This window comes from Oncorhynchus nerka, unplaced genomic scaffold (genome assembly GCF_034236695.1).
Source record: "Oncorhynchus nerka isolate Pitt River unplaced genomic scaffold, Oner_Uvic_2.0 unplaced_scaffold_1___fragment_2___debris, whole genome shotgun sequence".
In the NCBI taxonomy this organism is placed as follows: Eukaryota; Metazoa; Chordata; class Actinopteri; order Salmoniformes; family Salmonidae; genus Oncorhynchus; species Oncorhynchus nerka.
Window position 1 is genome coordinate 61850 of NW_027040482.1, and position 22092 is coordinate 83941.

At 42.1% G+C, this 22092-nt stretch overlaps 1 protein-coding gene across 6 annotated transcripts in view; it reads left to right on the forward strand.

Annotated features, from left to right (window-relative positions):
- Positions 1-22092, forward strand: part of LOC115140087 (smoothelin-like) — an 80164-nt gene that overhangs the window by 26929 nt on the left and 31143 nt on the right. For 5 of the 6 annotated variants that reach the window (XM_029678159.2, XM_029678163.2, XM_029678161.2 and 2 more), the window contains exon 6: positions 21876-21978. In XM_029678159.2, coding sequence (XP_029534019.2) covers positions 21876-21978 — 103 coding nt within the window. Of the gene's footprint in view, positions 1-2628; positions 2705-21875; positions 21979-22092 lie in introns of those variants that run through there. The other variant, XM_029678162.2, reaches the window with a different exon arrangement.

Here is a 22092-nt window from a genome sequence, read left to right on the forward strand (position 1 = left end):
TTGGATACCACCAAAAGGGGGTAAAAAAGAAAAAGGATTGTAATATCCCATAACTTAAGTAAAATTAGGAAGAATTCTGAACAATGGGACCAGCGATGCTAGTTAGCAATGGCGCTGGTACTATGAATCTGAAAAGCTTCCTCATGAAATGAATAGCTTATCCTTACCTGGGTACCTTCAACTGAGGTTCTAGACGGGAAGTAGCAATAGCATTTTTGGGGTTGTGGGGCATACTGACTGCTTCCTCTCAGGTGGAGGGGCTGTTCTGGCCCCTCCACCTGGGGCTACAGGTGGGGTGAAGGGGAGAGCAGAGGAGAGGGTGAGGTAATGGGGGCAGACGGACACCACCAGCCCACCAGCTGTGCTCCAGCAGTCTGTCTTCAGTCAGTCTGCTCCCTCTGTAATGGGGCCGTGGCCAACAACAACAACCGCAGCCACCAGCAGCAGGGCTCCTTCCACACATCACAGGAGCGGATCTCTTTGAGCTACGCTTGATTGTCCTGGGGCAGATGGAGGCCCCAGATAATGGCCTATAGTTGAGACACGTGTGTGCACACACACAGGGAGTAGAGGTCTATGGCAGACAACTACAGACAACTGAGTGTAGCAAGCAGCTGCTGACACATACACCGAGTGTACAAAACATTAGGAACACCTTCCTAATATTGAGTTGTACCCTCTTTTGCCCTCAGAATAGCCTGTTGCTGCATGCTCTGTTTTTTTTCCAGACACCAGTGGGCCTGCTAGTGGTTATTGATTACTATGTTTATAATGAACATGCTTAAATTGAGAGGGGTTGGCTGAGGTAAAAGTTTCCTTCTGGCCAGTAAGGAAAGTGCATTTTGTACACGTTGCAGCTCTAAACTGTAATTACTGTATGGGTGAAGGAATTTTGGCTTGAAGAAATAACTTTTGTGGGACAAAAATAATATTTATTTGTTTAATGTAGTCTAAGTGCAGCGGTTAAATTCTAAATTTCTATTTAGTCTGAAGTAACATGCCAATTAAGGCAGACTCTGTACTTGCAAAAACAATGGAGCATAATTTGGCAGAAACAAAGAAAAAGTGTGTCAAATGTAAATTTTCAACCAGGCGACCTGCTAACTTGTATAGAGCCCTAAAGTAAAGGTGTCATAATACCCATAAAACCTAGCGGTCAAACAGGGAAATGGTTCCAATCAGTTTTCCACCATTCATTTTTCCCATAGGGAATTTTAGATTCACTTAAAATAAGGGCTGTGTTTCGTGTAGGTTTACCCTGCCGTGACGTTTTGATTACCATGTTATTCTCTCTCAGACAAGGTGACTTTTATCAATATATTCGGCTCGATTTACTCTGATTCTAAAATGATCATTCACATCAAAGTAGAAATCATGCAAGACTACAAATCCCTGCAAGCTCCTGCACGTCATCTCTAGGTAGAGGACACCTTTGCTAACCGGTATTGTTTCAATTTAAAATTGCACAAGACAGTTCACAGAATTGTTTCGATTTTAAATACATTTAGCTATTTCTGCAAAAATTCTGCAAACATATCCTCTGTGTACAACGTACAACACCAAATAATGCATGCAGAGCAGAATTAGTCCAATACCCGCTAATTATCAAAATCTAGAAAAGAGCCGCTAAATTCTACAACCACCTAAATGGAAGTGATTCCCAAACCTTCCATAACAAAGCTATCACCTACAGAGAGATAAACCTGGAGAAGAGTCCCCTAAGCCAGCTGGTCCTGGGGCTCTTTTCAAAAACACAAACAGAGCCCCAGTACAGAAACTCAATTAGACCCAACCAAATCATGAGAAAACAGAAAGATTATTATTTCCAATGTGTCAAGTAATTAACAAAAAAATAGAGCAAACTAGAATGCTATTTGGCACTAAACAGAGCGTACACAGTGGCAGAATACCTGACCACTGTGACTGACACACAATTAAGGAAAGCTTTGTCTAGGTACAGACTCAGTGAGCATAGCCTTGCTATCGAGAAAGGTCACTGTAGGCAGACCTGGCTCTCAAGAGAAGACAGGCTATGTCACCTCACAAAATGAGGTGGAAACTGAGCTGCACTTCCTAACCTCCTCCCAAATGTAAGACCATATTAGAGAGACATATTTCCCTCAGATTACACAGATCCACAAAGAATTTGAAAACAAACCCGATTTTGATAAACTCTACTGGGTGAAATTCCACAGTGTGCCATCACAGCAGCAATATTTGTGACCTGTTGCCACAAGAAATGGGCAACCAGTGAAGAACAAACACCACTGTAAATACAACCCATATTTGTTATTTATTTTTCCCCTTTGTACTTCAACCATTTGCACATCGTTACAACACTGTGTATATATACGTAATATGACATTTGAAATGTCTTTTGTTCTTTTGTAATTTCTGTGAGTGTAATGTTTATTGTTCATTTTTATTGTTTATTTCACTTTAGTATATTATCTACTTCACTTGCTTTGGCAATGTTAACATATGTTTCCCATGCCAATAAAGCACCTTGAATTGAATTGAATATAGACAAGGAAGGAAGGAAGGAGGGAGGGAGGGTCTGAGAAGGAGCCCTGTGGTGACAGAAAGGGAGGGGAAGTGGAGGGAGTGGCCTGTGTGTGTGTGTGACTGAGAGTAGAGGCAGGGTATAGGACGTCCTGACTACGAGAGTGAGAGAGGGTGACAGACAGGCAGCAGAGCCAAGAAGGTAAATGACATATTCTAGTTCTTCCACTCTAACAGACCTAGGTCTACTCCTCTGAATACCTGTCATTTTTTTTTCAGACTTTTTTTCTTACTTATCAATTTCCGTGTACTTCTCTTAAAACAAACTCATCCATGTTTCTTGTTTCTCTTTGCATTGAGACCTGAGGACCTGGCTGCCTGAAGTTTAACTGAGATTTAATTTTAGGATAATTGCGCAGTCCTTTCAGATCATTTATTTCTATTGGTTTCAGAAATCCATACAAAATAGTATACAGGTGTGTGTATTTTGAGCGCATTATTGTTAAAGTAAATGGCGACTTTACAAATGGTTATTCATCAGATCTGTCTCCGTGGCCAGGTGTGTGCAGTATGGATCAGGTGAGGTGGCAGAGACGGACAGAGAGTCTTGTTTGTTCACTAATCTGATATGATCATAAACTTGTAACCAACTGAGACGAGCAGTTTATGATGACTGGTATAATGGCAACCAACATCTTCTGTACTGAGTGAATATGTGCTGGAGAAAGGTTAAAGCAAGACAAAGGGAGATAGATGGAGGAAGGGAGAAACTGCTTTAACTGGGCTTTGAATGAGGGCTGGGTAAGGGAAAAATGGGAATGAGGTTTATGGGTAAATTCTCTGTGGGTTGTCTCTTGTCCAGGCTGTGTGTGTGTGATGCAAAAATGATTGCTACTTAATTCCTGCTACTGTATTTCACTTATTAGAGGTGGACCGAGTGTGTGTGGTTCCTCAGGCTTTGCCATGCAGTCATGGAAAAGGACCCTGTCTCTCAGCGAGCCATGTGCAGGCATGGAGAGGAGTGCCTGACCTCATCACATTCTGATCTCATCTGCAGACTGATGGATTCAGTTTCCATGGGAAATGAGCCAATTCTAACCCAGGTAGCTGCAGTAATCCCTGGTTTAGCTGAGCTGCCACTGCTCTGCATGGTGAAGTAGTCTGACACGGCTCCGTGCCTCAGTCTGCTCCGCCTCATTGTTGATTCTGTGGCTCTGAGGGTTCAGAGGAGTTCAGATGGCCCACGCCTTGCTGTGGTCAGGCCAGTGGACAGTTGCCATTTTTGTGTGTTTACGGGGCAGTTTTTTCACAAATACAACCCTGACCGAAACAAACCGCCTCCTGAACCCTTATGGTGAGACCATGAGCACCACAGAAGGAAATAGGAGCCCAGCTCAAACACTGAGGCCACAGAGTTGATGAGGCCAGGGCACTGGAGTGGGTCTGCCTCTGCTCTGGTTCCACTCTGTCAGGTCTGCACTGTTTGCCTGGGCCAGTCACCAGAGACCAAAGAGAGCCTGCTAATGACAGTTTGGGATTGACAGGTCGTGGGATTGGATCGTCTGCTCTTTCTCTCTTTTTTCACACACCATTTTCTCACACACCATTTTATCTATGTTTCCTTCTGTCTGTCTCTGTGACAAGTATGTTCCCTGTGGTTTAGTGGGAGCTGTGAAACCAACACTGTCTGTTTCTGGTCGTGGCAGCTGAGGGGAGGGGGAGAAAAGAGGGGGAAAGGGGAGGAAAGAGGGGGAGCGGTGTTTCCAGCTCAAATGACATCTCCCCTCAGCTTCTTTGAATGAAGAACCTTCCTGAGGGAGAGAATATTTTAAAGCAACTTCTCATTCTTCTATATTTTCTCTCTGATATATTCTCTGAATCAGCTATTTAGGTTTGGGGAGATTTGTCCGACCTGCAGTCACAGGCTGGTTCTGGCTCGTCATTAAGCTGATCTGAGAGCAGTGCTCCACCTCAGTAAACAGAGTATAAAGCTTCTGTTTGTGTTGTCTGTTGGTGCTGGGTGACTGTGGCACATGACACAGAGGCTGTTGATTAGCCTTTCTGTTTGTGTGCTAGACACTCTGTCCTCTAATCAAGGGTTTTCCAAACTGTCCTGTCCCCCACCCCACCCTAGCACTACACAGCTGATTCAAATAGCCAACTCGTCATCAAGCTTTTATTATTTTAAATCAGCCGTGTAGTGCTAGGGTAAAAAGACAACGTGCACCCGGTGGGGTGTAGCTAGGCTAATTGAGGCCACATGATTCACTTTCTCCTCAACCCCATTCAGATTAAACAGCCTACCTGTTGGTTGAGCCTACTCCTTTTCCTTTCGCAAATGTTTCTGCAATTTTATTCCATCTTGCATTGCGTTAGGGAACTCACTCCACTTGCTACACCTAGAGTCTCCTTGGCGCTTTGATTTTAATAAATTAATCATTTGAAATGGTATACCCTTGTATGTAACATGGATATTTTTATTTAGATAAAGCCTTTTCAGTGTTAAAATGGGCCTATACATGTTTTCTGCAAAAATTAATACTCATGAAAGTATTGGAATACTAAAGTCCGTTCGGATATTCTAATAACCGTGCCCATCCCTAGTTTGTGTGGTACCAGGCTTTGTTCACTCTCACCTCCCTCTGATCACAGCCTGATTTGATTAACTATTTTCACAAGGCTGTAATTTTCACCCTTCTCAAACTGCTGACAGCTTTATCAGCCCCAGGATAACCGGCATTAAGCAAATATGTGCTGTGTTTGTGTGTCCCAGATTTTATGAGTTTAGAGGTTGGTGGATTTGAGTCAAATATGCTCTAGGCCTGTCTTGTAATTCACATGTCCCTCCCTAACCACCACCTCTGTGTGCTTCGTTACATTAGGTAGACATGTATTAGTAGTGGCACTCTACTGTAATTCTGGCACAAACATGATGACATTGTAGTTTCAGGGTATTTTAAAGATGAAAACCGCACCAATGTCCCACCAGCACCTTTTATTGCAAAAACAAGTTTTTAGAAATGTTTGCCAATATATAAAAAACATGTCAAACTGAAATATCACATTTATATTAGTATTCAGACCCTTTACTCAGTGCTTTTGTTGAAGCACCTTTTGGCAGCGATTACAGCATCGAGTCTTCTTGGGTATGACACTACAAGCGTGGCACACCTGTATTTTGGGAGTTTCTCCCATTCTTCTCCGCAGATCCCCTCAAGCTCTGTCAGGTTGGATGGGGAGCGTTGCTGCACAGCTATTTTCAGGTTTCTCCAGAGATGTTCGATCGGGTTCAATTCTGGGATCTGGCTGGGCCACTCAAGGACATTGAGACTTGTCCCGAAGTCACTTCTGCGTTGTCTTGGCTGTGTGCTTAAGGTTGTTGTCCTATTGGAAGGTGAACCTTTGCCCCAGTCGGAGGTCCTGAGCGCTCTGGACCAGGTTTTCATCAAAGATCTCTGTTCTTTGCTCCGTTCATCTTTGCCTCGATCCTGACTAGTCTCTGCTGCTGAAAAACATCCCCGCAGCATGATGCTGCCACCATGCTTCACCGTAGGGATGGTGCCAGGTTTCCTCCAGGCCTGACGCTTGGCATTCAGGCCAAAGAATTCGATCTTGGTTTCATCAGACCAGAGAATCATGTTTCTCATGGTCAGTCCTTTAGGTGCCATTTGGCAAATTCCAAGCGGGCTGTCATGTGCCTTTTACAGAGGAGGCTTCCGTCTAGCCACTCTCCCATAAAGGCCTGACTGGTGTAGTGCTGCAGAGATGGTTGTCCTTCTGGAAGATTCTCCCATCTCCACATAAGAACTCTGGAGCTCTCTCAGAGTGACCATCGGGTTCTTGGTCACCTCCCTGACCAAGGCCCTTCTCAACCGATGAATCAGTTTGGCCGGAAGGCCATCTCAAGGAAGAGTCTTGATGCTTCCAAACTTCTTCCATTTAAGAATGATTGAGGCCGGAGCACGTGATGCCGCGGAGCTGAGCAGACGTTGACAAACCGAGCTCTCCAAAGTTATTCTATTTTTACCTAAATAACAACGTTGAAACAATATTCTAACATCGGCTGATAAATTGTCAAGTACTTACCTTCCCAAAGAGCCATGGACCTCCGACCGAGAGGCAAGAAGGACGACCAAAACGTTGTTGATTCCCAAGATAACAATAACGCTACAGCTAGCAAGATTAGCATTAGCCCTCATAACTCAGACGACAGTTCCAGACTGTTGCTCTGAGCAGCCTCTTGCGAGCCTGCCGACATGCTGGCTACTCTCCTCTGGGAAATGCAGGATGGTAACAGAGGTCTTTCTCTGAAAATCGATAAGAAATCGGCTGAACTCCATTCTTCCATTGACGACCTGAAATCCTCCATGAATGATCTCCTTTAGAGAACGACTGAGGCAGAGTTGTGCATTAGCACAGTTGAATATACCATCGCTAGACATGACCAGGTCTTGACACAACTGCAAAAGGACAATGCCTACCTCAAAAACAAAGTAGATCAGATGGAGAATCAGAGTAGACGTAGTAATATCCGTGTGGTGGGATTGAAAGAGGACAGCGAGGGCCGTGACCCGGTCCGTTTTTTTCACTCAATGGATCCCGGAGGTCCTAGGCATAATCAACTTCACCAAGCCGCTGGAAATCGAACGCGCCCACAGAACATCAGCGCCGAAACCCCGGCCAGATGAGCCCCCACTAGCCGTCCTGATCAGGTTCCTCCGTTTCCAAGACAGAGAGAAGATACTACAACTCGCAAGAGCCAAAGGGGACATCACCACCGATGGAAAGAGGGTCAGCCTTTTCCCAGATATGAGCGCGGATCTCGCCAGACGCCGCAAGCAGTTCAGACCTGCCACCAAAGCACTGAAGGAGAAGAACATCACCGGCTACCTCATCCACCCTGCGCAGATGAAAGTTCAGTACAAAGGCCGAAGCCATCTCTTCAACACACAACGTCTGAGCCAGGACGGTCTCTCTGGGGGATAAAATGCAGTTTGTTTGTTTTCTCTTATCCGGATTGAACTGCTGGTATTCCCCGGTCACTATAATTGATTTGTACATTTTCAACTAACCGTATCTTCCCGGGGTGAGTTCTATTACATTTACAGGAGAGTATATTTTGGTTTAGTCCATATCTACTGGGCGAAGCAAAAAGTGGGTTTAGGCCCACTGCTTTCCCCCTCATTTATGTTAATCTTTCGTAAAGAGACTCAAGCATCCCTTACCGTGGGCAGTAAATATTCAGCCATAAATATCTATTCACAACGTTTGTTTTCAATTTAGAGAGCTCGCAGGTTTTAGTTTACGCCAAGGTTTAGCTAGTAAGAGCAAGATGGAAAGCGAGCAGCAACGTATCTCTACAAGTGTATTCATGTTTGATTGTTGAGACTGTTGTTCTAGTCTGACAATCGGGGTGGGTGGGATTTTTATTATTTTTTTCTTTTTTATATGTTTATTGTTTCCTTCCTAAAGACACACAGGTCACTTTTGTGCTCAAACCAAAGTTGAAACATTTCCTAATTATCTGCATATGATAGATTTCTATTCAGTTACATATTTGAAACCCAACCTATGCTTAATCCTCTAAAATATGTCACATTCAACGTAAAAGGTCTTAACAGCCCGATTTAAAAGGAAAAGAGTCTATACATACCTTAAGAAATTAAAGGCTGACATTGTGTTTTTACAAGAAACACATCTTACAGCCAGTGAACACAAGAAATTGAAGAGGGAATGGGTAGGACAAGTTTTTGCATCCTCTTTTAACTCCAAAGCAAGAGGAACTGCAATTTTGATAAGTAGACGCATCCCCTTCTGCGTCAACAACACCATCTCTGATCCCTCTGGCAGGTTTGTTTTGGTGCAGGGGCATATGTTTTCAGAGTCTTGGACCCTATTGAATATTTATGCTCCTAACTTTGATGACCATATGTTTATTCAGAATGTCTTCCTTCAGGTTGCTCAAGCACCACCAGGATGGCTACTGGTTGGAGGAGATTTTAATTTTTGCTTAGATACAGTTCTTGATAGGTCTTCTGATAAACCCTCACTTCTTACCAAAGCCGGCAAGCTCACCGTGTCATTCATGAAAGATCTCAATTTACTAGACATCTGGAGACCGTTGCACCCACAGGATAGGGACTACTCTTTTTATTCACACCCACACAAGACACACACGCATAGATAACTTTTTACTTTCGACACAACTGTTTCATAGAGTGTTAGATGTCGAGTATCTCCCCAGATTGCTTAGTGACCATTCTCCTCTGGTATTATCAATCTCCATTCCTACCAAGGTAAACGGAGCATATAGATGGAGACTAAATTATACACTTCTAAAGCAACCTGAATTTTGTGCATTCATCATAGAGCAGAACAATATTTTTACTTTGACAAACAAACCCTCTGCTCCTGACAGCTTCATTCTTTGGGACACATTGAAGGCCTATCTGAGGGGACAGATTATTTCCTATACTAAAGGGCTGAAGAAAAAACACGGTGCGGAACTGAGTGCCCTTGAATCTGAAATCTCTGAGCTAGAGAACCTACCAAAGAGGCCTGACTAAAGATCTATACAGGCTTTTGGTAAATAAAAAACTTAAATATAATATTCTGAACACATCAAGCTGAGAGGGCCATCACTAAATCAAAACAGCGTTATTATGAGCTTGGAGAGAAAGCTCACAAAGTATTGGCATGGCAACTGAAAGCAGAGGAAAGTAAGAGGACAATTAATGCCATAGAAACTCTTACTAAAGAGATATCTTTCGACCCTACTGAAATTAATAATACTTTTAAGAAATACTATGAAGACCTCTACACTTCCCAATCAAGCGATGATCTATCAGAGATAGACTCCTTTCTCTCCTCTCTCAACCTCCCATGCCTGTCAGGGGAAGACGGCGAGCGCCTGAGTGAACACTTCTCAGTTCCTGAATTGTTGGAGGCCATTAAATCCTTACCTTCTAATAAATCTCCTGGGGAGGATGGCTTCCCTCCAGAGTTCTATAAAGAATTTAGGGAGCTGTTGGTCCCCTACCTTATGGAGGTACTTAAAAAAGCCAGAGAAGACAACTGCTTTCCAGAGTCCTTCTCTCAAGCAGTGATTACTGTAATCCACAAGAAAGGGAAAAACCCGCTAAAGTGCGCCTCCTATAGACCAATCTCTCTCCTTAACACAGATTGTAAACTGGTCACCAAGATGCTATCTAAGAGACTGGAGTCATGTCTTCCACTGTTGGTCAACCCAGATCAGACTGGCTTCATAATTAATAGATAGTCCTCCAATAATCTCAGAAGGTTCTTTGATTATAATTCACCTTGCTAACAAAAACAAAATACCTAGTGTCGCAGTCTCCCTCGACGCTGAAAAGGCCTTTGATAGGGTTGAATGGCCATACCTCTTTCACGTCTTGGAAAAGTTCGGTTTAGGTACCGTGTTTGTAAATTTGATAAAATCACTCTACAAATCTCCTAAAGCTAGGATTGCTACCAATGGGATTACTTCCTCCTCTTTCCCTCTTTATAGGGGGAACAGACAAGGTTGCCCAATTAGCCCCCACCTCTTTGCCCTCGCCATCGAACCGTTGGCTGAGGCTATTAGAACGTGCCCTGACATACATGGCTTTGAGGTGGGCCCCCATACCCATAAATGATCACTCTTTGCGGACGACCTTATCTTATTTCTAACAAACCCAGAACACTCCCTCTCTCACTTGCAGATCCTACTACAGTGTTATAGTTCTTTCTCTGGATATAAGGTCAATTTTGATAAAAGCGAAATCTTACCGTTGTCTGTCTTTGACTATCATACCATCAAGCACAAGTTTCCTTTCAGATGGTCGCCTATGGGCTTCACATATTTGGGCATAATGGTGGATGGTAGTCTGAACAACCTCTATAAACTCAATCTGGCCAGTTTGTTGCAAAAGGTGGAGGTTGACCTTTGTAAATGGATGGACTTACCTCTCACTCTACTGGGTAGAATCAATGTAATTAAAATTAATGTCCTGCCCAGGTTTCTATATCTGTTTCAATCTCTCCCTATCCCTGTTCCCGCAGCATTTTTTTCCTCTCTCGACAAGCTGACCAGACGGTTTATCTGGCACGGCAAAACCCCTAGGGTTGGCCTGGATAAACTGACCCTTGATTACAGTCAAGGGGGCTTAAATCTCCCCAATTGTAGAATGTACTACTGGGCTGTACAGTCTAGGTTTCTGGCTCAGAGGTTTGACAATGGTCCCTCTCCCTCATGGTTGAACATTGAAAAGCTTGCGGTAAATGAGGACATTGGGGCAGATTTGTTTTACAAATGGGACAGAAAATCTATAAAAACCATCACAGACAACCCTTTAATCATACATTCTGTCCTGGCATGGTGCAAACTGCATGAGCTGTTCGGACGAGGGGGATTCCTTTCCCCTAAAACCCCTTTATGGAACAATAGATTGATCCCTATGTTTTTCCAGAATAGTAACTTTAGACCATGGTCTGATAAGGGGATCACTCTTCTGGAACATTGTTACGAGGAGGGAGTTCTTATGTCTTTTGATCAGCTGAAACAGAAATACCACTTGCCTAACAGGGACTTCTTTAGCTACCTACAACTACGAAACTTTATTAGGGTGACTCTCAAGGGACAATGGAACCTACCTAAGATGTCACCTATTGAACAACTCTGCCACGCAGACCAACCACTGTTCAAGACCATTTCCCGTGTTTACAATGCTCTTATGTCAGGACTAACACTGCCTGGGCTAGATAAACCCCGACTTAGATGGGAGAAAGATCTGGGTATTGATCTTGATGAGGATCTATGGAGTGACCTATGCAGGGATGGGGTTACATCCACATTGAACTCCAGATACAGACTGATCCAGTTTAATTTCCTCCATCAGCTCTATATCACCCCATCTAGACTGCACAAGTTCAACCCAGATATCTCCTCCCTATGTTTTAGATGTGGCTCAGATGAAGTAACATTCCTCCATTCCACTTGGCAGTGTTCAAAACTACACGGTTTCTGGCAGGGCGTATGCGATACCATATCCTCAATTCACGGGGTTGCATTCCCTTTAGACCCGGAGGTCTGTCTACTGGGTAACTTTACTAACACCAATCTTAGGCAAAGCCATACTATAAAGCTAACAGAAATATTGCTAGCGATTGCCAAGAAATGTATTGCCTTGAAATGGAAATTGGATTCCTCCCTGCCAGTTGCAATGTGGCTTTCGGAAGTTAATAGTTGTATCCCTTTGGAGAAAATCACTTACTGCTTGAGGAATAAGTTAGACATTTTACAGAATTTGGCAACCTTTTATTGACTATATGGAGAATCTCCCCCCACATCTCATTGATTGAATCTCTATATAATCCTCACATAATGTTTCACTCGTAATGTATAATATGTAGCCTACGACAGGTGATCCAATGTCTCGTAATGTATAATATGTAGCCTACGACAGGTGATCCAATGTCTCGTAATGTATAATATGTAGCCTACGGCAGGTGATCCAATGTCTCGTAATGTATAATATGTAGCCTACGACAGGTGATCCAATGTCTCGTAATGTATAATATGTAGCCTACGGCAGGTGATCCAATGTCTCGTAATGTATAATATGTAGCCTACGACAGGTGATCCAATGTCTCGTAATGTATAATATGTAGCCTACGGCAGGTGATCCAATGTCTCGTAATGTATAATATGTAGCCTACGGCAGGTGATCCAATGTCTCGTAATGTATAATATGTAGCCTACGGCAGGTGATCCAATGTCTCGTAATGTATAATATGCCTACGGCAGGTGATCCAATGTCTCGTAATGTATAATATGTAGCCTACGGCAGGTGATCCAATGTCTCGTAATGTATAATATGTAGCCTACGGCAGGTGATCCAATGTCTCGTAATGTATAATATGTAGCCTACGGCAGGTGATCCAATGTCTCGTAATGTATAATATGTAGCCTAATGGTGATCCAATGTCTCGTAATGTATAATATGTAGCCTACGGCAGGTGATCCAATGTCTCGTAATGTATAATATGTAGCCTACGGCAGGTGATCCAATGTCTCGTAATGTATAATATGTAGCCTACGGCAGGTGATCCAATGTCTCGTAATGTATAATATGTAGCCTACGGTAATGTATAATATGTAGGTGATCCAATGTCTCGTAATGTATAATATGTAGCCTACGGCAGGTGATCCAATGTCTCGTAATGTATAATATGTAGCCTACGACAGGTGATCCAATGTCTCGTAATGTATAATATGTAGCCTACGGCAGGTGATCCAATGTCTCGTAATGTATAATATGTAGCCTACGGCAGGTGATCCAATGTCTCGTAATGTATAATATGTAGCCTACGGCAGGTGATCCAATGTCTCGTAATGTCCTCGTGATCCAATGTCTCGTAATGTATAATATGTAGCCTACGGCAGGTGATCCAATGTCTCGTAATGTATAATATGTAGCCTAGGTGATCCAATGTCTCGTAATGTATAATATGTAGCCTACGGCAGGTGATCCAATGTCTCGTAATGTATAATATGTAGCCTACGGCAGGTGATCCAATGTCTCGTAATGTATAATATGTAGCCTATGATCCAATGTCTCGTAATGTATAATATGTAGCCTACGGCAGGTGATCCAATGTCTCGTAATGTATAATATGTAGCCTACGGCAGGTGATCCAATGTCTCGTAATGTATAATATGTAGCCTACGGCAGGTGATCCAATGTCTCGTAATGTATAATATGTAGCCTACGGCAGGTGATCCAATGTCTCGTAATGTATAATATGTAGCCTACGGCAGGTGATCCAATGTCTCGTAATGTATAATATGTAGCCTACGGCAGGTGATCCAATGTCTCGTTATGTATAATATGTAGCCTACGTGATCCAATGTCTCGTAATGTATAATATGTAGCCTACGGCAGGTGATCCAATGTCTCGTTATGTATAATATGTAGCCTACGGCAGGTGATCCAATGTCTCGTTATGTATAATATGTAGCCTACGACAGGTGATCCAATGTCTCGTAATGTATAATATGTAGCCTACGACAGGTGATCCAATGTCTCGTAATGTATAATATGTAGCCTACGGCAGGTGATCCAATGTCTCGTAATGTATAATATGTAGCCTACGGCAGGTGATCCAATGTCTCGTTATGTATAATATGTAGCCTACGGCAGGTGATCCAATGTCTCGTAATGTATAATATGTAGCCTACGACAGGTGATCCAATGTCTCGTAATGTATAATATGTAGCCTACGGCAGGTGATCCAATGTCTCGTTATGTATAATATGTAGCCTACGACAGGTGATCCAATGTCTCGTTATGTATAATATGTAGCCTACGGCAGGTGATCCAATGTCTCGTTATGTATAATATGTAGCCTACGGCAGGTGATCCAATGTCTCGTTATGTATAATATGTAGCCTACGACAGGTGATCCAATGTCTCGTTATGTATAATATGTAGCCTACGGCAGGTGATCCAATGTCTCGTTATGTATAATATGTAGCCTACGACAGGTGATCCAATGTCTCGTTATGTATAATATGTAGCCTACGACAGGTGATCCAATGTCTCGTTATGTATAATATGTAGCCTACGACAGGTGATCCAATGTCTCGTTATTTTTTATTATTTTTTATTATTGTATGTTTGTTTATATAATTATAATTTATTTTTGTTACGTTTGTCTGATACTGTCACTTTGTCCTATCAATGTCTAATATCTTTTCACTTTTGTTTTGAATGTTCTTAATTGGAAAATGCAAAAATAAAATATATATATATTTTTTTAAAGAATGATTGAGGCCACTGTGTATTTGGGGGCCTACAATGCTGCAGACATTTTTTGGTACCCTTCCCCAGATCTGTGCCTTGACACAATCCTGTCTCAGAGCTCTATGGACAATGGCTTGGTTTTTGCTCTCAAATGTACTATCAACTGTGGGACCTAAAATAGACAGGTGTGTGCCTTTCCAAATCATGTCCAATCAATTTAATTTACCACAAGTAAACTCCAAGTTGTAGAAACATCTCAAGGATGATCAATGGAAACAGGATGAATCTGAGCTCAATTTCGAGTCTCATAACAAAGGGTCTGAATACTTATGTAAATAAGGTATTTGTTTTTTTATTAGTCATACATTTTGGACGAGGGGGATTCTAAAAATCTGTTTGCTTTGTCATTATGGGTTATTGTGTGTAAATGAAAAAATTAAATGAAAAAAAATCAGCAATAAATGTTAATATAAGGCTGTAACGTACATTTTTGGTGAAAAGTCAAGGGGTCTGAATAATTTCCGAAGGCATTGTATATTGTTCAAATTCCTTTGATTATCAGCGGTTGTCGAACACGCATGGATGTCAAGACTATTCTCTTCTTCAATAATGTGCAGCGAATTCTACCAAAGATTTTATTTTATATTGACAAGATAGTCAAGTGATTGCTCTAACAATGGAAATACATGTCCTCGAAGATGGAAGGCAAGCTGGAGGAGGCGAGAACAGGTGGGACCGTTCTAGCCAATGAGAGGGCAGATGCGGGCGTGAACAACAAGCACAACACAACTTCCATATGATTTTTTTTTTTTTCGAAGTTGCCAAAATGCCACTTTCATCCACTTATCAGTGCATTCATAACAGCCTAACCATTACAAAACTTCTATTCGATCAAATTAGCAATTACATTTTTTGCTGACCAAATTTGACGCTCTCATTGACCACTATACAACAATTTCTCACTTAATGGTCTTATTTTCGTGGACAGATTTTGGGCAGAGTAAACCCTCTCGCTTTGCCTCTAACTGTCTGATTCTACTAGATTAAAAGCTATAATGAGTGTGATATACGGCCATTTATTAAAGTATACTTGATTTTTTAAATTTAACATACTCTAAAACACAAGTGTGGGTATTTGTTTACCAACTCAGTGGCCTGGGGGTTAGAGTGTCCGCCCTGAGATTGGAAGGTTGTGAGCAATGTTCCCTCTAAGCTGCACGGATGCGCGCAGCTCAGAATAAATATCAGCCCACGCAGAGAAGCACTAGATTGAACTTCACTCAACTTTCTAGAGTTTTCCCCGTTAACACTATGAACGTTTACTGTTGGAAATGTGTTTGAATCAACGCAATATTAGACACTTTCAATTCAAACTATGCAAAACTATCTGCAAGAGATTTTGTTGTAGGCAGAACACATCAGAGTAGGATTCTTTCACATTGACATGCACGACTCATGCCCATACTCTACACAGACCGGTGCGGCATAACCAATCAGAGCTGTAGTAGGCCTATATGCAAATAGACCATTGCCATATGTACCTCTACCATTCACTTTGAACAGGACTGTGTTTACAGCATGAGCGGTCATGAGTAGATGCGCTTGTTTTGAGATCAAAGCAAGAGCTACATTTGTTCATATCCTTTGCTAGTTAGTGAGTTATTAGCCCAGTTATAGGTCATTTGTAATCAGCAATAGGGGAGTGATTGCTTCCTACAAGTGCATTTCTAGCCATCTTTGAAAAGTGAGTTAGGTAAAGAGCCTTTTTTTGTATTTTGAGACAGGCTGGAATAAGCTGTAGCCAATAGGCAGAGGGTAATATAATTTGTCCGATTCTCTGTAATGATTGTATAATGATGTGGTTTCTTGAATCAAACTAAACATTTTCAGCCACCTTGAAGGACAAGTGGATAAACATATCAAGCCCTGCATGTTTGGAATGTAGGCCTACATTGAACACCACACGTTGGCTGCTACTGTAAGCTGAATGATATAACCACTATTTCCATGTTAAAATGTTATGGGATACATTTTTCTCCATTGTTTTTGATGGTAGGACACTGATAAGCCTACATTATGATGAAATAGCCTACTTGACCACTGTTAAAACTGTAACTTAAAGCAGATACAGACTCAGTGTTCACAGTAAATGCGCACCGGAAGTTGCACAGAATTTTCACAATGTTAAAGTTTGCGCACAGCAGACCTGAAATTTGCTCAGTGCCGATAGAAATTTGAGAGCACATTGGTTGGCAGTTCAATCCCTGGACGAGACATATCATAGACTGTAAAAATGGGACCTGATGCATCTCTGTTTGGCACTTAGCATTAAGGAGATCGATTGGGGGTAAGGCCCAGCAACAGACTAGCATCCTGTCCAAGGTGTGTACTTGTACATCAAGCTGCCTCACGCTACAGAAACAGGAGATGGGGCAGGAGCCTATGAGCCATTACGACTCGCTAATTACTATGGGTATTCAGATACGGCCACTGTTTGATGTTTGCAGTTGTTTGTTGTAATATGAGAAGACTAAATTGTGTTTACAGTGCCTTCAGAAAGTATTCATACCCCTTGACTTATTCCACATTTTGATTAATTTATCAAACAATACCTAAAACGTGCAAATGTATTGAAAACCAAATACAGAAATATCTCATTTACAAAAGTTTTCAGACTCCTGAGTCAATACATGTTAGAATCACCTTTGGCAGCAATTACAGTTGTAAGTCTCTAAGAGCTTTGCACACCTGGATTGTACAATATTTGCACATTATTCTTCAAACTCTGTCAAGTTGGTTGTTGATCATTGCTAGACAGCCATGTGCAAGTCTTGCCATAGATTTAAGCCGATTTAAGTCAAAACTGTAGCTAGGCCACTCAGGAACATTCAGTGTATATTTGGCCTTCCTCTAGGATTTTACCTGTGCTTAGCTTTATTCTGTTTATTTTTAACTCCCTAGTCTTTGCTGATGATGAGCATACCCATAACATGATGCAGTCACCACTATACTTGAAAATATGAAGAGTGCTACTCAGTGATGTGTTGGTTTTGCCCCAAACAACGCGTTGTATTCAGGACATGAAGTATAAAAAAAAAATGCCACATTTCTTGCAGATTTACTTTAGTGCCTTATTGCAAACAGGAAGCATGTTTTGGAGTTTTGTTTTTATTCTGTGACAAATGTACAACTTCTCTTACCGTTTGAAATGACATTTCTTCATTTAAACTTTTAAACATAATTTTAAAAAAATAATAATAATTACGTGAAATCACGATTCATACGTGGTTTTGCGTACGACCATTAGGGGGCAATGCAGTTCAATCTACTGCAGTCCTGGCTACCTACCTACCGGTCGTCACTAAGTACCACAGCCACAAAGTCATAAAGCCTATTTCTAAAATGTATCTTCTTAAAATGTGGTTTTAATCCAAACCTTAACCACACTGCTAACCTTAAATTAAGACTACATATATCTTTTTTCATACATTTTTATGTTAGACTGCTTATGTTAACTAATGGAAACCCTACCAGATGGTGCTCACGTTACTGCTGTCCCCCACTCACTCAGCCACCATGTTATTAATGTTGTTTTAGGTTCTCTGTTGTGTGCGTGCGCCTCCTCCATGTTGTCAGTACGTACTGTACTTCATGTCACACTTCTTATCAATGTGATGGCTCGTTGCAGTGATGTATGACAGCATGTTCATAGACACATACCAATCTGTTAACGCCATGTATGGTGTTTGAGAGCTTGCGCTTTGTACTTGCACTTACAGAGCCATCATTGTACAATTTCTCCATCGGGGCCGACATGGCATCTTGTAGTCTGGTTCTAGATATACCAATAGGGTATTGAAGCCGACATCCTCTACCATTAACAATGGCTGCATATCAACTGCAATCATTTCTGTAATCAGCGCTGTGATTTCCTCACTCCGTCCCTTATCTCACTGCTGCCAGCAACAGGTTGGGTCGTCCCTTTCAGCACAGCCTGGTCTCATAGACTAGAGGTAACACAGTAAACGTAAATCCGGGAGACTGAAAGTATGATATTTCATGTTTGGTATGGTTACTTAAAGCAAAAACGTATAATGCGAGACGTGAATGTCTAGCAACCAAAAGGTGGTGAGTTTGAATCATGTCACAGACAACTTTAGCATTTTTGCTAATTAGCAACCTTACCACCACTTTTTATCTACTTTGCAACTACTTAGCATGTTAGCTAACCCTTTCCCTAACTTTAACCCTTTAACCTAACTCTTAAACTTAACCCTAACCTTAACCCCTAGCCTAGCTAATTTTAGCCAGCTAGCTAACATCAGCCACTTAGCTAGAATTCGTAAAATATCATACGTTTTGCAAATTCGTAACATATAGTACGTTTTGTAAATTCATAACCAATTGTAATTCGCAACATACAGTATCATACGAAATGGGTGATGGACATCACAAATTAATACATACCATACAAAATGGAACATATCACACTGAATAATACAAAATGCTCTGAGACCAGGTTGTTCAGCATTACACCTATACTGCTACAGCAGCTCAATTCCACCTTGCAAAGTTTGCTTTTCATCACCTTTTCATTTAACTTCTCAAAGTATTGCCATACAGGACTTCACTGCTGTGTCTCACTATGCCATTTTTCCAACTGTTAATGAAGATGACATGCATGGCAAGTAATTTGAATGATTCATATCTCCTCCTATTAAAGTTACAGCATTGTTACATTCGGTATTTGTAAAAAAATAAAAAATAAAATCATGATCAGGGCCAGTTGTGGTAGTTTTGTGATAACTGCACTGTGAGTTTAATTTTGTAATAAAAAATCATTTGTTTTTTTTCTGGACGTTAACGATCACAATGTTGTTTAAACCTTTATACCCTGTAATGGCTTCTAGGAGTAGTGGGTGGAGGAGTCAGGCGCAGAGAACAGGGTAGTTCAAAACGTGGATCTTTATTCCAAGAACAAAGTTACGGTCACGCCACACACAACTGAAACAGAAAAGGGGATCGGTGGCAGCGAGTAGGCCGGCAATGCCGAGCGCCGCCCAAACAGGAAGAGGCACCATCTTCGGCAGGATTCGTGACATACCCCTAGTACAGGGATCCTTCTTTTCACTCTAATTTAGTTTAGTATTGTGGTGTAACTATAATGTTATTGATCTAGCCTCAGTTTCCTCCTATCACAGCCATTAAACTCTGCAACTGTTTTAAAGTCACTATTGGTCTCATGGTGAAATCCCTGAGCGGTTTCCTCCCTCCCCGGCAACTGAGTTAGGAAGGACGCCTGTGTCTTTGTCGTGACTGGATGTATTGATACACCATTCAAAGTGTAATTAATAACTTCACCATGCTCAAAGGGGTATTCAATGTCTGCTTCTTTTTTTGTTTTACCCATCTACCAATAGGTGCCCTTCTTTACGAGGCATTGGAAAACCTCTCTGGTCTTTGTGGTTGAATCTGTTTGAAATTCACTGCTCGACTGAGGGACCTTACAGATAATTGTATGTGTGGAGTACAGGGGTGAGGGTTTCATATATTCTCATGATATCCATTTTTAAAGACCAGTGAACCAGACACAGCTCTGGTTTTACTATTCCTGAATTTTTAAAAATTTAATTTTTATTTTATTTCACCTTTATTTAACCAGGTAGGCTAGTTGAGAACAAGTTCTCATTTGCAACTGTGACCTGGCCAAGATAAAGCATAGCAGTGTGAACAGACAACACAGAATTACACATGGAGTAAACAATTAACAAGTCAATAACACAGTAGAAAAAAAAGGGGGAGTCTATATACAATGTGTGCAAAAGGCATGAGGTAGGCGAATAATTAAAATTTTGCAGATTAACACTGGAGTGATAAATGATCAGATGGTCATGTACAGGTAGAGATATTTGTGTGCAAAAGAGCAGAAAAGTAAATAAATAAAACAGTATGGGGATGAGGTAGGTGAAAATGGGTGGGCTATTTACCAATAGACTATGTACAGCTGCAGCGATCGGTTAGCTGCTCAGATAGCTGATGTTTGAAGTTGGTGAGGGAGATAAAAGTCTCCAACTTCAGCGATTTTTGCAATTCGTTCCAGTCACAGGCAGCAGAGTACTGGAACGAAAGGCGGCCAAATGAGGTGTTGGCTTTAGGGATGATCAATGAGATACACCTGCTGGAGCGCGTGCTACGGATGGGTGTTGCCATCGTGACCAGTGAACTGAGATAAGGCGGAGCTTTACCTAGCATGGACTTGTAGATGACCTGGAGCCAGTGGGTCTGGCGACGAATATGTAGCGAGGGCCAGCTGACTAGAGCATACAAGTCGCAGTGGTGGGTGGTATAAGGTGATTTAGTGACAAAACGGATGGCACTGTGATAGACTGCATCCAGTTTGCTGAGTAGAGTGTTGGAAGCCATTTTGTAGATGACATCGCCGAAGTCGAGGATCGGTAGGATAGTCAGTTTTACTAGGGTAAGCTTGGCGGCGTGAGTGAAGGAGGCTTTGTTGTGGAATAGAAAGCCAAATAGCTTTATGGTTAAAAAGAAATGACTTACTATGAAGTTATTTATACATTTCTAAAGAAGCGTGTATAGAAACTCCATATAACCATTACGTTCCTTTTCCACACAATATCACAGATGCACTATAGTGGAAAGGTTTGTGGGGCACTGGAGAGTTCTGGACAAGGGAGAGTGTGTGTGTGTTTTGTCCTTGGTGTCTGTACAGCTGATCTTCCTTTGGAGTAGCTCAAAGTAAGGCACCAGTGGCAGCCTTTACATGTCTCCCTCTCTTCTTCTCTCTCCTTTTGTCTCCACCTCCCTGCATCTCCCATGTCCTCTCCATATGCCAAAACGTTGCACTCTATTCTATCGTCTCCCTCCTAGTGTGTCTTTCCTCTATTATTGTAGATTATGAGACCAGTGTATTTTACTGGCTGTGCAGAGTGTACTTCTCTACCTGTACTGAGAACCAGACGTTACTAATACAGCAGGCCACGGTGGAGGACTGAGGGGTCAGAGAGGTCAGGCACACTTCAATCATTACTCAACAGAAGGCTATGTCCTGGGCTGTTACAGCTGAGTTACTAACTCCCTTGGTGTAACATATAGGTTCAAAGCATTATGGGTTGGTTGATTTACCTGGCTGGTTATGTTATGGTGTACTGTGTCTCTCCCGGGGTGAGCAGGGACAGGGTGGAGGCATGGCAGTCGCCATCTTATCTCAGCTGGTAGGCAGGGCCTGGTCCTCATCATGGCCTCTCTCTTTGAGGAGCGCTTGACACGGCCATCACACACACTGTTCTGATTGCCCCCTACAGACCGAGGACTTTTGTGTACCTGATGGTTTGACTTATTTGCTGATCAGACCACTGAGAGGGATGGGATGGTTGGGGTTCAGCTCAGTGTTGTAGCTGGGCAGGAGCTGACTGAATGACTGTATCCAATCTATGTCATACTGCATGGAACAGCATGTGAGAAGAACTGAATGCCCTTGTCTTGACTCTTTCTGCATTGAAGCAATTATGTATTGAAAATCACTGATTTACTGTATTGTTTCTGCAGGACACAGAGAAGGAGAGGCTTAGCGAGCGAAAGAGAATCAAGTCTCAGATCCGGGAGCTACGGAGCCACCAGACGCAGCAGGGCAGAGAGCTGCACGGGACAGGTGAGCAACGGCACTGTTCAAAGGGCTGAGCTTAGAGGTTCAAAGACCATATGAGTGGTTGACTGTTCCTTTTCCTTAGCCAGTCCATAGGTCCCACACACACACACACTCATG